At 38.9% G+C, this 18359-nt stretch overlaps 1 protein-coding gene across 1 annotated transcript in view; it reads left to right on the plus strand.

Moving 5' to 3' along the window:
- The window catches only part of LOC145988136 (uncharacterized), a 127554-nt gene that overhangs the window by 15191 nt on the left and 94004 nt on the right, over positions 1 to 18359 (plus strand). The window contains exons 3-4 of the mRNA XM_083122967.1: positions 4502 to 4623; positions 16856 to 17030. Coding sequence (XP_082979093.1) covers positions 4502 to 4623; positions 16856 to 17030 — 297 coding nt within the window. The remainder of the gene's footprint in view (positions 1 to 4501; positions 4624 to 16855; positions 17031 to 18359) is intronic.

Consider the following 18359-nt stretch of genomic DNA (forward strand, 5'->3'; position numbering starts at 1 on the left):
GACAAGAGGTGTCTCTGACGTTTGTTCTCAGCACTCAACATTTTCGGGACCCATCGACATGACACCTTGTGCATGTCCAGCACAACTGTTAGTATGTGTCCAACACGTTCCTGGGACATCCCCACTTTCTCTGCGATATAACGTTCTGTCACTCGCCATTCTGCCATAACAAGATCCTGTATTGTTGTGATGTTTTCTTCAGTACAGGCCGTTGCCGGCCTTCCACTGCGAGGTGTATCTTGGACAGAGGTGCTCCCCCTCTTGAATTCCGCCACCCACTTTTTCACAGTAGAATATGATGGGGCATCCTCCCCCAATGTTTCCATCATGTCCTTGTGAATGTCCTGTCCACTCATGCCTTTTTTGAGGAGGTATTGGATAACCGTTCGAATGCTCACTTTATCCATTTTTCAGAAAATGCTCACCGTCTTCACTTCAAACATCAAAATCTGAAAAACAAAAAAAGATAGTACTATGAAATTTGGTATGGGGCTTTGCAAAGGCATATATTATGATTAGCTAAAGTAACATTCAGCTACGATAAATGCATCATGGGTAGGCTGAGAACTTTTCAGTCACCCCTCGTATGTACTTGAGGCAAGGTTTCCTTTTTTTTAACCTTCTGACCTTCTGCCTCAGTTTCTACCACTTCTTTTTGGATATGATATTTGTTGTCCAACCATTTTGTGAGTTGTTTGTTTTCTTCCTGTTTGGATTACTATACATGTTCTTTGCTATGCTTTAATTCAGTTACATAATGTGGTTGGAAATGTGTTGTAGAGATATGGAGATTATTAAACCGAGAAAACCTCATCATGGTAATATTCACGCTTGTTTATTTCCTGGAATTGTCCGACCAGCGGGTGATCCCAAGAATGTGCTAACTTTTTAACTTCCGTTAAACAAGGAACTGAAAGGCAAACACGTGGATCAAAACAAGATCTACCACGTTCAAAAGGTTTAACAACCTTTCGAAGCCTAAGATTATAAAAGCAAGCTCACTCCCGGAGCTCACTCTCATTTGAAGTACACCTATCATCGATGCTCTTTTGAATTACTTTTATCATCGACGCTCACATGGATAACTAGTCTCTGATTACTCTACAACACATTAACACTACTGTACTACGATGATGGAACACGGAGTTACGGCTGCCTAGCATGCTACAAGTCGCAAAGGATCGCTCGGTTTGGTGAGCCAAGGGTCGAAGGATAAAACCTTGGCACCTGTCACAATTCGGTCTGCAAGAAGCATCAGGACAAGAACATCACACACCTACCAGGTATGAACAAGTGTGAATAACCTTTACATCAACTTTCCATATCTCTACCCTCCTAATCGGAGCAGGTTCAGCCAACAGATACAATTAAGCTCTACCTAAATGCATAATTGAAACTTCCCTGTGACCTCAGATCCCAGGTAAAACGGGATTACAACATGGTGGAGGTGCTTCAGGCCCTTTTTGCAATTGAGTACCCTTCTGTACGAATTGCTTTAAATTAAATTAGTCTTTACCCCCCCCCCTTCCCACTTTGGGAGCATTTTTTAAAGTAAATGTTTAATAATTCCAACTCATACTCCCACAGTACGCTTAAGATGTGTCAGACCCAGTGACAATTACCCTATGGAATACAACCCCTCTTTTCTCTTTTTATGCCGAGTCCCCCCCCCCCCAACAAAATCTAGTTCTTCTGCATAACATTCACTCTGGACGTATTTGAGCATCATTCACACAGGAATGAGAACACTTGCTTATATTTATTTGACAAGCGATATATTAATGACATAAATAACTGCATACCCATACTTTCATTTGTTCTTTGGTCAGCACGACGAACTTTCGTTTATGAATACGTCGCAGATAGCATTGCACGAACACCTAGATTCCTCCCTCGACCAAATCATAGAGTTAGCTACTGCAATCACGGCAAATCCAATAAATTCACGACCTTTTTCCCCACTCCCCTCTCCTCCACTAACACGGTTAAGGTCTGCTAATAGAAACTACCCTCAATTTATCCTTGGACTGGAAACACCCAACAGAAACCGACCCCAGCCCTTAGCAAGTACTCCAGCCCACGTCCCTACTAACTCTAACAATACTAATAGCCCTAATAACGTAACTGTAGAAATTCCCACCACTAACATGGCCACCCCAATCCCAACTGCATTGTGCCCGGCACCATTTAGCGGGAATGACCCAAGGGACATTGACCCATTTTTCCTCAAGTTTCAAAATGTAGCACACGCTGCGGGATGGTCGGAAGCTAAGCGTAAAGAGATGTTGCCTTTATTTTTGACTGACACCGCTTTAACTTATTTTCATGACATACAGAAACGACCCAATTTTGTAGACCTGACATACACCCATATCAAAAACGAGCTAAGTACTTTATTTAAAGGCTCGTACCTATCAGCGGATCCCGTACAGATAATACTCGCAACGAAACAAATGATTAGCGAACCAATCCATACCTATGTTATTCCTAAGAAGGCATTGGTCCAGCAATACTTCCCGAACGCCACTGAAGAACAAACTCTATCTTATATAATCACGGGACTGCGAGCCAAATACATTGGCTGTTTAACTAATAAGCACTTTGCCAAAACAGAGGAATTAATTGCCCACCTACAAAATTTCGAACGCCAGCAGTTATTGATTAATTCCCGTATGATGGAGGAAAAGTTTGAAATTGACCAAGCAATAGCACAAGCAAGCTTGCAGCAACAGACATTGACCCAGACGCCACTTCACAGCTGTTCTCATGCACAGGTTTACTCCCCCCCCCCAGAATATATGTTTCTCGCAACACTACATATACCATTTCATGACAGGAACCAATTTCACAGATGTGATTATCTGTTTTTTGTTGGCTTGCGAGCACACTGGTGGCAAAACAGCCTGTTTCAACATTTGTGGCACTGAAATAACTCAGCAGTTGCAAAAATAATACTAAGGCAGTTATGTTTCTGTGGTCTGCGGGCACCAAAGTACAGCTTACCGCCTAGGAGATGATCCCCAACGGAAGTGGAGTGACGTAGCAACAGGCGACTCCACTATTAGGGTTGGAGGAGTGCACCCTGAGTGAGAAACATATGTGGGCTTGCTGTAACCGGTGCAGCGATACAAGTCATTTAGGGTTACCAGATGCCCTGTTTTACCTGGACTAATCCTCCTTTTCGAGTCCTAAAAATGGTCCGGTCAGATTTTTAGGAAAATTTGGAAGTGTTCTCTGTTCTGGGATAAAGACAACTGCTTAAGTTCAAGATTAGTAACAAAATGTTATTTAATAATAATTGTTAATATAATTCCCATCTTCAATTTTGAAGTAATGAAATACAACACACTCAGTTTCAAGCGCAAAGCCAAGAAATTTTTCCTCCAACAAAGAAAAAATGTCGGACTTTTGCGTCACTTCTGTTGTCGCCGCTCGTCGCGTAAGGTTTTGATTCCAAAGCATTTGTGACATCTACTGCAGCTCATGGTGATCAGCAAGTTTCTAACAATAGGTACGAATATGCGATACACCGCAGCTTTCTTTGATTTGAATTTCACATCAGCATTCACAAATAAACAATAGTTTTTAACTGCTGAACTCTTAGTTGTTGCATGGCAGTGAAGATGTGAAGTTCTGTGGATCAGCAATCTGAACCATGCCAAAATGCAAATGTGATTTTAGTAATGACTTACCTTACAAAAACAGTTTCCTGACTTTAAGCCTGGAAGAAACAACTCCAAGGCAGAATGTCTTGCAGAATGTCAATTTATGTTATTATTTTAAAGTAAGAGACTGAGTTTTACAACCGTATAATATTTTGGGCATAGTGAATAAATATTAGAATATTCAGACATATGCCTATAATGAGGCCTATTATTAGTTATACGGAAACTGTGTGAAATTGTTTTACAAAGGTGTGTGATCTATAAGCTCACCAAATGCTGTATATAATTTTTAAAATTCTTTGAAATGCAGTCTAAATAATTCACAGGATAAGCAATACAAAAGTATTCTGGCCACTGAAAGAGAAGCAGCAAACTGTTGCTGCTCTGCGTAATTGATGCAAATCAACTCCCACACACACTTCGAAAAGAATACTAAACCGCAGCGGAAGGCTTTCTGCTACCCCTAAAATCTGCAAATGGACTGCTCCTTCCCTTCACCCCCGCTCCCCATCTCCCCTCATTTGGGTATCTTCTCGTGAGCGGTGAGCTGTACTAGCACTTTGAACCTCTGTGTGTGTAGGGGTGGGAGTGGGTTCATGCATGTAGAATACTTAAGTTTACATTGGGGTGTGCATGTATATCTGAATTTTCCATGGAATCAAATTAGCTGCATATAGTTTAGCAATTAATAAACATTATTTACATAATAAATGTGAATATTAAACAAATAATATTAAGAAGGCTATTCTTGAATGCTGATCTTAATTTATGCATTATTGTGTAGTATTATAATATACTATAGATACTAGAGATAAACTAATATATTTTTTCTTCAGAAATTTGGAGTTCATGATTGGACTTACCATATTAGTGACAAAGCCATAAGATTTGCCCACAAATACTATGAATGGTATGTAACCTGTATGTATTTTACAACTCAAGTTCTGTCTACTACTGGGTAAGTAACTGACTGGACACCAATTTGTACTAAATGTATATGTATTAACCTTCAATTGGTTTTCATTTTCTAAGTGAATTTAATCATTGATTCTTTAAAAGGGAATGAAACTGTTCCCTCCAGATATCTTTTTCAAGCCATACGTATTGTAGCATGACATTAGGTTTAGGAGTTGGAATGAAGTCACGTAGGGATGTAGTTCAAATAATTAAAGGTAGAGACAGGGATAAACAAATACAGGGGGCTCGGTTGCAGGGTTGGCCAGTTTTCCCCACGTGGGTTTTTTCAGAAAAACCCATTATCAAACCCACTAAAAATGTGGGGTTTTTCAGAAAATGTAAATTATTGCTTTAAATAATTGTAAGGTTCTAGAATTGTCAACATTTTGATAAAACTTGTAAAATAAAAGCTTAGCCAAGCTTATAATACTCAAAATAATTAATGTGGTACAAGTTACAGTGGGTTTTTTCAGGATGTTTTTCTGAAATCATGCTAGAAACAATATGAACATATATCCAAGAAACAAAAATCAAGAGGGTCTGTAATATTTAGATAAAACATTTGAAGAAACAAATATTATAATTTTGAAATGTGGTAGCACTTTAGACATCAGTCACTTGCGTATGTGCACAAGCCACATAGTTTCACCTGTGACGATCAACTTTTACAATAAATTTTTCCATGAATAAAACATTACAAAGAATAATTGAGTAGTGAAATGTCGTGAAAGTAGATTGATTGATTGATTTAGTTTATTTTACTTCGCGTTTTGTTCCTCTTGGCTAATTTGCGAAGATGGGGATGAGTGATGAAATGATGAAATTGATGAATGGACATTCACAAACAACCAAGCCCGACCGGGATTCGAACCCGGGACTCTTGGCATCGCAGCGCGATGTGCTAAACACTCGGCCACAGGGTCGGGTTTGTGAAAGTAGAATAAAGGTAATTGTGGTATAATTAAGCCAAAAACACTTTTCAAATTATTCATGTCATTTCTCAAAATTTAGTATGCGTGCAAATGTTCTGTTATCTTTCCAATGCCTTGCACTGAGACAGTGACCCCTCCATCCCTCCAGTTCAGTGCATTGATTGAACTTAATGGGTTTCTTGCCCATGTAGGGTAAATGTTATTTGTAGTTAGGAGCTCTATTCCCAAGAAATCTAGCACTCTCATAATCTGCCACGATTTCTTTTTATCTTAAATATAGGGGATGTGGGGTACTGAAGTAAATACAATGCATACGTATACTTTCATATTCTGACAATTTTTGACATGTTCAAACCTTTTTATAGACTACAACTTTGAGCTTTGTGCATAAAACTTTCAGGAGCTTTGTGACATTACTTGCACTGTAAATTCACAATCAAATTAAAAAGGTAAAAAAGGTAAAGTGTTCCCCTGTGCATAGCACCATGCCATGAAGGCGTATAGGGGGTGTGGATCGAAACATAATGACCATTTAGGAGGAGCATGTGTGGGCTGGATGGGCAAAGAAAGACAAGTCATCTATTTAGTGACCATGATAACATGTTTCTGCAGCTAGAAAACTTGACGTGAGTGAAATTGAAAAATGTGTTTTAAGATTGTGAATGAAAAACTGATTTTCCACATGTTGCACGCATGCTCTATACCATGCTCTCTTTTTCCCCAAAATTGTATACAATGCATTTTCAGAGTATAAGGAACTAAACTCAATCATTTTAGATAAATCCGTCGGTCCGCAATATTATATTTCATAGTTTAGGGAAGGAGTGGTGATAAAATCACAAACATACATTTTGCCATAAATGTAAACCTTTTGAATTGCAATTTTTAGAGTTATAAGGTAACTTAAAGAATTGGTGTCATATTGTATTTGAGAAAAATTTGTCACCATGTTTAAAGATGGTGGATGACAGACTGATTTACATGCCTTGCGAGAGCTTTATGTTATGCAAATATTTGAGGTTAGATTTTTGTAGATTAAGAAAACCAAGTCTCAGCTATGCTAGGACATTACTTGAGCTTGAAGTTTTAAATAAAGAAACTGTAATATAGTGTGTGATTTCGGAAGGGTCACCAATTTTGAGACCACGATATCTTTAGCAATTTTAGAGTTTTTAAGCTGAAATTTATGTCGCAAATAGATACACCCAGGGAATGATTTTATTTTTTATTTACATTTGTTAAAAGCATTTCAAAATGGTGGATGAATAATTGATTTTTCATATTCTGAGGTAGCTCCAAATTCTGATGCCACTTTCAAATATCTGCCTAAACTACATTTTTGGACATTAAGAAAAGGTACTTAAATATTTTAGGGCATTTCTTAACCTATGGCTTGACAAATATTTTTTTAAAATAATATAGTGCATATATATGTTGGGATCCAAATGGGGGCCACTAATGTTTTGTCGAAGGGAATTGTTCGTTTCATAGCAACCAGATATTTTGGAGGATGGATACGGTATTCCATTTGGATGAAATCACTACAGAATTAAATATGTCAGCCTTATAATTTTGGCATGGTTAATATATAGAGTTAATATTTAAACTTGAAACAAATAATGGGAAAACACAACTGTATTGAAGCAGATTTAAAAGTGTGTGTGCATCTACCGTATGTTGTATAGTAGGTAAAGGTAAAGTTCCCCGTGCATATCCAGGGTGGCTACTCACCGGGAATTCCTTGAATTCTGGCAATTATGCGTGAATAATTGGCTCCAGGAATTCTGCATGAATTCTTCCTGAATTTTTCTCTGTAGATGTGAAAAATTGCAACATTTATTAAATCCATATCCCACTGAGGGCATCCCCGATGGTGCAGTGGTAGCATCTTCAACTTTCAATCAAGGGGTTCCGGGTTTGATAGTGGTGGAGGCACATAGTGGTTCGGATCCCACTTTTAACTGAAGCTCCAGTCCCAATTAGCCTATCTCTGCATCAAGTGTACTTAAAACACCAACTCAATCAATCAAACCATATCCAATTGAATTTATAAATGCTCTGAGGCAAGTTTCTAACTGATCAATTAACTGAGGAAGGAAAAGAAAGCTACGTGAAAAATAAAATTGAATTCTCTTCATCTGGTTACTTTCTTAGTGTCCTTTGTAGAACAAACAACCAAACTCCGGCTGCCTTTACCCCCAGAATCCATTGATTTGAGGCTGGGTGATTTCCACATCTGCTTTATGCAGGAACAAGACCGGAAAAATTCTGACCTTAGATCACCCACCCCAAGATTTGAACCTGGATCTTCTGCATGGCAGTCAGCCAGCCTGTTTACTTTTTTTTACATAATAAAAGTAATTCTGCTAAGCAGTAGTATCCTCCCCTTTTCTCTCTATTTTCTCAATTTACTGTATTTTTCTGTATTATCGTTGGGACAAAAATTCACATCTGAACCATGATTCGAACCCTGGACCCCCTGGCATTGCAGTTGCTGTGCTAACCCCTCTGCCACGGAGGTTGACTAAATCACCACAGCTATCTAGCATAAGCATAGTATTGCAATGCGCAACCCTGGGAATTGATCACAGATCTATTAACTGTTATGTCATCCAGCAAGAGTAGAATCAAACTGTTGGTCAATTTTTTCAGAACATAGTATTTTAGATAATTTAATCATTTGTCCCCCACTGTGGCTGTGCAGTCATGCTTTGGGCTCCCGCTATGGGACGCGTGCAGGCTTGAGTCTCCTTGGGGAAACATAACAGCTTTTCTCCTGAGATTTCGACCTGTGTATGAGACTGGTGAAGACTCAGCATCATTATTAAATTGGGGAGCTACGAATAAAAACCTACAACAATGACTGGGGGTTCGTTGTGCTGACCACATTCCACCCCATAACGGGTTGCATAATCTTCCTCCTCAGAGTAGGATCAGGTGGGAGTGCGGCCGGCTGTCGGTAGGTTGGCCTTGGCCCACAGTGGTCTGTGGCACGGCTTATGTATGGTTTTAGTTTAGTCATTTCAAGGTGTGAGATCTTGATTGTCAATTCCTAACGATGTTAACAGAAAATATTAAATATACTGCTGGACAATGAAAACCGGACACTTTAATATTTGACATCTGAATTGCAATAACAGCTCGCAGGTATATTACAGAATGTTCGGCAGATCATGTAGTACCATATGCACCATTCATAGGCTCGGACTTTGTTTATGCATTCGTACTTAATTCAGTTTCTGCAACATTTAGTTAGCCCTTGTACCAGAGCTTTTATCGACCCATTGCATTATCACAGAAAATGCAAGTGTCCGGTTTTTTTTTGTCCAGCAGTATAGTTTTTGATTCAGTGAACTAAAATAATACAAATTGAATGTTCCAATATATTACTATCAGGGAAAATGTATTTCATTTTTAAAATGTATATATTTATAAATATAACATGAAAAAACCAATAAAACCCAGTTTTTCCTGGGTTTAATTGGGTTTTATCTGGAAAAAACAACAAAAAAACCTGGGCAAAATGCAAACCCTGTTCAGTTGCCATGATGCCTAAAAATATTCACCTGACAAATGAATGTTCGAATCCAGTTATTAAAGAAGAAAAAAATAATTCGAGTACACGTGTGGAAATTTCCATTACCCTTTTTTTAAAAATAATGAGTACAGTATAGGTTTTTTTTTATGTTTGTGTATCATGTGTACCATTAATTCAGAATAATACACTGCCATTATACATTTTTGCACTGTTTTTTAGCCGAATTTTAAAATGTGCAATGATATGGTATGCAGTGGTATGCCCATATGCCCATATGCTAGAATGTATTGCATAGTTATTTATGATGTAACCGGTAGAGCCTTCTGGAAGGTCACTCTGGTGCAAGGGTTAATTACTTTTATTCCAATCTTCTATTAGTTAATAAATTAGATGTTGTATGGTTACATTTCAAAATGTGGAGCTTTATTTTAGTTGGATTCATTGTTTCTTAGACAGTATTTGTAAAAGAAATAAATTCTGGCTCCTGAGAAAAAGGATCTGATGCCTGAATTATTTTTAGTCTTGTCCACTCCTGAGTCGAGATTCAAGTTTGGGACTGTCGTGCTATTTCTGCCCTGATCAGTGGAGATAATGGAGATTGAAACAGAAGAAGTCAGCATGAATTTCACGCACCCCTTGTTTGATGATCATCCTTGACTTCTTGCTGTGTTGATCAGCGACGTTAGGAGTCGAATTGGTGTCTTGAACATTGGTCTCGGAAATGGCAGGAGGTTGCCCTTGGTGATGGAGGAGGCCGACAAATTGGTTGGACAGTCGATAAGCTCATCATACTCGCAGGGCATATTCTCCAAGTCCCAGGATATGCTCTGTAGTTTCTTAGGCTGAGTGAAATTTCTTATCCTCTTGACTCTGCATCCGGTAGATTAGGATTAGCATTCAGATAATGAGCTGGGAGACGATTTTTAAGAAATGTTTTTCTCCAACTTTCTGTTCCCAATTCCTTCATTACTATATATCAATACAATGACTTAATTAGGATTGTGCAACTTGAAAAGTGATCTTCAATGTTACTGATGATGATGATGATGATGCATTTTGTATCTTGTATTTTTATTATTTTAGATTGCTTTTCTGCCACTTTTAGCTAATTGCAACGGTGAAAATGAGTAGTAAGTGAGTAGATGAAATTGATGAAGGGATACAGATACTCACAAATAATACCCATGCCCAGGTAGATACTCGAACAAAGGAACTTGACATGATCAAAAGTTGACCACTTATCTTGCTCAGCCACTAAGTCAGCAAATAAATTATGGATTGATGCAAAAATGAAAGTTAGGTATGTATAGGATAGTTTTGTTGCAGCCAGGGATGGAATAGATGAATCCACTTTTTGAATTCAACAAGATTTATTCATAGGCATAGGAAGTGCAGAAATTTCTTTCCATGTATGGATATTTTAAAAATTGTTATCACCTACCTTAATAGGAGTTATCCTCTTCCCTGTGTTCGGTGTAATATTACGCCTTTGGTCACTATAGTTTATTCTGTGTTGGGCATAATATTACGCCCGCGAACATCTCTGACTGAAGTAACCTGTGTTGAACAGAATAATACGTTTTTTGTTGGTGGAAAATATGTTTTGCTATTGAAGAAACAACAACCTTTTATTTAGTCACGATTTTCAGTGCCGACAAAGAACAACAAGAAGAAGAACAGGGTGGCGACAGACCTGGAAAACCTGGAAAACCGGGAAAAGTCAGGGAATTTGAGGTGTCAAAAAAAGTCAGGGAAATGTCAGGGAATTTCGTCTTCATTGACTTTTTCTTTTTTTATTATTTATTTATTTAAAGATATCTTTATGGAACTCTGCACGGGAACAGGAAATCTCGTTCGTAAGTTTCGGCCTCAACTTTTAGGCCCCTTTCATGCGCAACACAACCACGCCACCAGAAACCAGTATGGCAGGAGGAGGAGAAAGGGAGAGATTTCTCTCGCCCGGGCTTCTCAGCGGGAATTTTAAATTCGAACACTCTTGGGAAGAATATTGTTATAACTCGAGCACTATGGAAGCAATCTACTTCGGATAACTTTTGTTTTGCAGCTAAAATATCAGCGCATGCAACCGTGTACAATTTAGAACACCGGACCGAGGAAGGGGGGCTTGGGGACAAGTCCCCCGAATTTCAATGGAAAAAAACATAAAACTCTGGAGTTTGCCCCCTCTTCTCCCGCTATGTTGGGGAGAAGGCGCGAACTTTAGTATTCTTTTCAAAGAATGGACATTTCTCAAGAGAATGAAATATGTTTCATGTTCTTGTGTGCCATACAAGTTGAATAATAAGCCAAAATGTTAAACTCTGTCCTGTTTTTTACGAAAAATAGGTAATTTGCATATTGCTCAGAAAATTGTTAAAACTCTGGCACTATGGGAGCAATCTACTTCGGATAAGTTTTGTTTTGCAGCTAGAGCATCAGAGCATGCAACCGTGTACAATTCAGAACGCCGAACCGAGGAAGGGGGTTTTTGGGGGCGCGACCCATGAATTTCAATGGAAAGGAACATAAAAATCTGGAGTTTGTCCCCTCTTCTGCCACTATTTTGGGAGAAGGCGCAAACTTTATTATTCTTTTTAAAGAATGGACATTTCTCAAGAGAATGAAACATGTTTCATGTTCTTGTGTGCCATACAAGTTGAATAATAAGCCAAAATGTGATTTTTTTTACGAAAAATCTGTGATTTGCATTTTTGGAGGTAAATTGTTATAACTCGGGCACTATGAAGCAATCTACTTCGGATAAGTTTCGTTTTGCAGCTAGAACATCAGAGCATGCAACCGTGTACAGTTCAGAACGCCGGAGCGAGGAAGAGGGGCTTGGGGGTGCGACCCCCGAATTTCAATGAAAGAAAAAACAAAAATCTGGAGTTTGCCACCTCTTCTCCTGCTACTTTGTGGAGAATTTGCAAACCTTAGTATTTCCTTCAAAGAATGGACGTTTCCAAAGAGAATGAAAAATGTTTCATGTTTTTGGGTGCCATACAAGTTGAATAATAAGCCAAAATGTGATTTTTTTTAACGAAAAATAGTTAATTTGCATTTTTGGAGGAAAATAGTTATAACTCTGGCATTATGGGAGCAATCTACTTCGGATAATTTTTGTTTTGCAGCTAGAACATCAGAGCATGCATACGTGTACAATTCAGAAAGCCGAACCGAGGAAGGGGGGTTTGGGGGAGCGACCACCAAATTTCAATGAAAGGAAACAACATAAAAATCTGGAGTTTGCCCCCTCTTCTCCCACTATTTTGGGGAGAAGGCTCAAACCTTAGTATTCTCTTCAAGGAATGGACGTTTCCAAAGAGATTGAAACATGTTTCATGTTCGTGGGTGCCATACAAGTTGAATAATGAACGAAAATGTGAAACTCTGTTCGGAAATGTGCCATAGATTGCTGAGAGGGGGGGAGGTTGGTCATCAATATGAATTTCCCAGGCTTGCTCCAGATCTGTGTCAGAGTTTCCACCCAAACATAAGAGTATAAAGGTCCGAAAAGCACATTCATTTTGTAATCAGCACCATGATACTATATGGTATCATCGGGCCAGTACGACCGTACTCTGATAATACCATATGGTATCATCAGGGGGGAGTAAAGGTTAAGCCTCTAAATATTAAGTGGAAAATGCATTGAATTATCATTTTTTCTTATCCATATGGGAGTAGTAAGGGGACTTGTCAACAGATGGAGGGGATAAAAGCGGATTGCGCCGTCCGATAGTTGTCAGACGTCATAGTAAGGCATTTTGTTGGACAAACTGAAGGAACATGGAAACAAATAGGTTCCATTGATGCATACGATTTTTGTCGAATATCGCCACCCGACAAAGTATCTCACTACAACATGCGACAGAAATTGCATGGACTGCAACATCCAACAAAAATCGAATGCATAAACAAGAAGAGCTTTAGACTGCAAATATTCTGCTGGTAATTTATTACTCTTCTGGCTCACTTCACCTTATTTAATGTGCAGTGCTCACAAAGGTTTTCTTTCATCATCCTGATGTATTACTTGTTTCGCACAAGTTAACATACGTTTACAATGAAATTGCACTATTCTTAGATATCAAGAAGAATCCAACCAAACGGGATATATATTCAATACTATCACGAAAAAGTGAAACATAAATTGCATTGGTGAACGTTATAAAAATTGGCAAGTACATGCTCCCAACCTCAAATTTACTGCAACACTAGTATTGCAATGAAATTAACGCCACTCTCTGTCCTGTCTGTTTAAACTCGTGAGAGATTGTCATATCTGAGTAAGGATAAAAAAGTAAAAGATAATGCCAATTTTTGGTGCCATAATATATCAGTATCTGTCACGTGAGATTGATTGATTTAAATTTTTTGGGTGCGTCGCCACTTATGGTCATTATGCACCCTTCAGTATATACGAGGAAAATTCCATTATCTAAAATCCTTACCTTAAAATTAAAAAATTGTTATGCAAAATAACTTTCCCAAAATAACTTTCAAGATATCAAACTCTCACGAAGAGGCGTAAGCCATGTGACTTACAATTTGAAACAGTAGTTTAAAAACACCATGAAGGTATAATTTCAGATATTTGCCAGAAAATGCGCTAAAATGAAATTGTGAATTTTGGGGAAAATGACACAGTATAGTAAAAAATAAAAAATAAGAAAATACACCAATTTGAAAAAAATAACAAAGTATCGAGGTCTCTACTGATTAGGCATAAATAAAACAAGAATATCAGATGTAATTTGTTGCATTAGTAATAGAGAGTCCTAACCTAATGTTTGGCATAATCACCACCGTTGTTCTGGCATTTGTCGTAGCATGGCACTAAATTTTGTATGCCCATGGTATATGTGTCTGACAGCAAAGACTGGAAGTATCTCTACCACAGTGTAGCGGTCAAATCCTTGCCATGCCAGAAACCTCTTCAGTTAAACAAAGATATGAAAGTCGGTACATTCAAGGCCAGGGCTGTACAGGGAGTAGTCCAAGATCTCTCACCTGAAGTGATGCAAAGGGCCCGTGTGTACTCAGCTGTATGGGTTTGTGCACATTCGATTGGCCATCCGTGAATTGTCTGCATCATCGTCTGATCATACTATCACTCGCGACGTCCGGTCTGCACACCTCACACGATTGCTGGTGGCTCTGTGCCAAATTCTGAGCGTGCAATGTAGGCTACATCGCAGTCGGTGGGAGACTGTGTGAGAGCTGCAATCTTTAAACTAGAACTGTCCTAAAACGGCTGCATTGCAACTGTACCAGATTACAGCTACATGGCACTTCTTCCTGCCTGCATGTGTGTGTGTCACTCTCCGACCACTAGTGCTGCATACCATTGGAGCTTTTTTCAGGATGCCCCTCGTATATGAACTTTCAGAAGCTTTTATTATTAGAGTGTTCCTGTTTTAATGTGTGGTTAGCTAAATCAGGTACCTATACAATGCAATTCTATAAATTCCTTGCGTTAAATTTCTAATATTTACATACCATTTTTGTCAGCATTAATGGTATAACTGCACGTTGTCAGTTTCACAGTACTTCATTTGGATATACTGTACTGAAGCAGAAATCCCATTGATAATGTAAGGAAATATGACACTTGATTTTGTTCGATTCAATTGTTTTACTTATATGCAAGAGTTAGGTTGTTTGCTTTACAGAGAAGAGAGAAGTAGCTTTATGCATTGAAAAATGAGTCCGCACTCATGGTTCTTGCAAGCAGAGAGTTCCAAACCTCAGTGGAAATATCAACATATAATACCGAGAATGTATAAGGAGATTGATAAATTACAAATTGTATTTCTTAATCAGTCACTCTTCACTCATATCTCATTTAGTCGTAACTTTAAAAATAATCAAGTATTTTATTTTAAACTTACTGCGTATGACAAAATTCCGTAATCCTTCCCTAGCTTGTGAATTGTAATAATTTTACAAATTCACTATTTTGAAGTTTGAATTCAAATCGTAGAGAATAGAGAAATTAAGTCAATTTCATAGAAGATAATATCGGTACTTAACAGAACCATACGTGGATCTGTATGAGTTTATTATTTCCATTTGCAAAAACATCGATTTAATTTAGGTTGTAATTGTCAGGGGAAAATGTAAATTTTGTCCTGGAAAACCTGGAAAAGTCAGGGAATTTCATTTCTGCTTGTTTGTAGCCACCCTGAAGAAGTAGTTCAAAGGAAAGTAAACTAATTTTGTGTTATGCTGACAAACTGCAAATGTGAGTTCATTTGTGTGCCACGTTTAGTCAGTTGTTTTATGTACGTTTTTTTGGTGTTGCGTTATTTGAAATGTTGGTGATTTATTGTTGGTTGTTGAGTTTGTGAGTTTCTAATAGTATTGTCAAACAGCATTGCTAAATATTTTTTTTCCCTCATCCCTCATACCTTTTGAAGATATTGCAATGAATCTTGGCGGATGCATTACATATAGACCATAGTGTTTTTCAAGGTAGATTATAATAGGGGCCGGTCCAGAGGGCCTCAGATTTACCAAAAGGGATATTCTGGAGGGAAATTTCCAGAATTATCCCTGATTGGTTTCTAACAGTATTGTCAAACAGGATTGCTAAATATTTTTTTCCCTCATCCCTCATACCTAATGAAGATATTGCAATGAAACTTGGTGGTCGCATTACGTATAGACCATAGTATTTTTCAAGGCAGATTATAATAGTGTACCTATATCCAGGGTTGGTCCAGAGGGCCCCAAAGTTACCAAAAGGGATTTTTCGGAGGGAAATTTCCGAATTTTCCCCAATTTCCCTTTCCTCATACATGATGTACACATGTGCGTGGTACCATTTGAAAGCCTGTTCTATTCTGAAGAGAGAGACATATGAACCATGATACTCGGATGAATTGTGCTGAAGCAGTAGCTACTTAAAAACATTACTACGCAAACTCAGAAAAAAATATGCAGAACGGGAAACCATTTTGTCAGAAAATTTCACAGGGAAGGGGTTAATTTTAATTGTATCATTAAAGTACAAATAGCTTGCATTTACAGGATTTCGATCTTTTCACAAAAATTTGACATAGCAATACTATCATTTTACCTTCCCCCTTCTTTAATTTAAATTCTAATACTAAAAAGTATTGATGAATAATAATCATATTAACTATTGTAGTGCAAATTATTCTCAGTTGCCAAGAAATATTCTGTCCCTGCTTGGGAATGTATTTACAGATGTAAATTTTATAGGAAATATGAAATTTCCAGGCTCTCCCCTCAGCCCCTTGTAAACGAACCCTCATCTACAAGAAAATTGCATCCCTCAGGTTAGTGACATGGGTGTGACTCTGCCATAGCAGTCATTAGTGTTATGGAAAACATTCTCACCCCTTTACTTGGTCTCTATGCCTACGAACACACCATCTTTTGTCGCTCAGATTTTCTCCTCAGCCTCACGTCAACTGCAAGTGACCATAAATCATTTTGTCCTAAACTGGTTTCACCTTGACCCTGACTTGTGCATGGGGGAAAACGTCCCTGCGGTTCGTCAATGAGGTTTGATTTCTCAACCTCATTTAAGAAACTAACCTGGCTATCTCACCTTCACCAGCCAGAGTTCTTTAGTTTGAGGGTTCTCAACCTTCTGCGTGTTTTAAGTCATACATCTTGGAATCCTAATTAAATGGCACTGTTCCACCTGTACCTTTAACTTGTCAGAGACAAATTCAGTTATGAATGTGTTGTCTATTTCTTCATGTACTTATTTATTTTTTGCATTGCAGTGTTGGTGATATTGTGCCAGTAACTTTAGGTGAAAAATGGACAGAAGTATTGTTTGGCTTATGTGGATTTGCACTTACCACTACATTGATTGTAACTACTACAAATTTTGTCACCAAAACCCACATTCATGAGTATATTTTCAGTAACGAACTATCTAACTTGAAACTATATTTTGTAAGTTGATTAAATTATAACTATTTTTTGTGAAAATATTGTTTGAGTTTATTGGGCAATTTTCACACTGAAAGTATCCCTGAGGGGCATTGGTGCATGTACATTACAAAATACAACATGTTGACATCGCACATACGAGGTGGTATCAAAAAGTTTTGATACTATTTCTGTAACATGCCAACAGATGGCAGTGCAAGGCTACATGCACAGGCACAGGGAGCACCAACCTTCATAAGTCAGTGTCCCAAGAGACATCGTCCTGTGTACATCGTGAGCTGTGCACCTGGTGCTCTTCTGACCACATGTGTTACCACGTCTGCGATTTCATCATGGACAGCAAGTTAGAACAACGAGCGAACTTGAAATTCTGTGTGATACTGGGCAAATCCACCACAGAGACACTTGACATGATTCGGCAAGTGTACGGCGATCCTGCAATGAGTCGTGCAAGGTGTTTCGAGTGGCACGCGCGCTTCAAGACTGGAAGAACATCACTGGAAGATGACGAGAGATCAGGACGACCTTCAACAAGCACAACACCCGAAAATGTTGAAACCATTCGGCAACTTGTGGATGAGGATCGTCGGAGAACAATCCACAACATTGCTTCCATTGTCGGTGTGTCATACGGAGCAGTGCAGGCAATCCTCACTTGTGATTTGAACATGCGTCGTGTTGCTGCCAAGTTCATCCCCAGGCTGCAGACCTAGGTGCAGAAGGAACACCGCATCCAAGTCTGCCAAGAACTCCGTCAGCGTGCCGTGGATGACCCATCCTTCATGTCGAGAATCATTACTGGCGACGAAACTTGGGTGTACAGGTACGACCCTGAGACAAAGCACAGTGAAAGAGCCCATCATCTCCACGTCCGAAAAAGGCGAGGCAAGTGCATGCTCATCGTCTTTTTTGACATTCGCAGCATTGTGCATCACGAATTCGTCCCCAGGGGCCAGACCGTCAATAGCGAGTTCTACTGCCAGGTTTTAAAGTGTCTGAGGGAGGACATTCGGCGAAAGCGACAGGATCTGTGGCACACGAAATACTGGCTGATCCATGACGACAATGCACCCTGTCACCGTGCTCTCCTCACATGTGAGTTTCTCACCAGAAACTAGATGATCACACTTCTGCACCCACCCTACTCGCCAGATTTTGCTCCTTCGGACTTTGCTATCTTCCCAAAGCTGAAGATCCAGCTCAAAGGTCGCCGTTTTGACCTGCGGAGATCCAGCGCGAATCGCAGAAGATGCTTGACACGCTTCGAAAAGAAGACTTCTGGGATGCATTCCAGCAGTGGCAGAAACGCTGGGAGTGCTGTATTGCTGTACA

This window comes from Lepisma saccharinum, chromosome 5 (genome assembly GCF_977018435.1).
Source record: "Lepisma saccharinum chromosome 5, izLepSacc3.1, whole genome shotgun sequence".
Lineage (NCBI taxonomy): Eukaryota > Metazoa > Arthropoda > Insecta > Zygentoma > Lepismatidae > Lepisma > Lepisma saccharinum.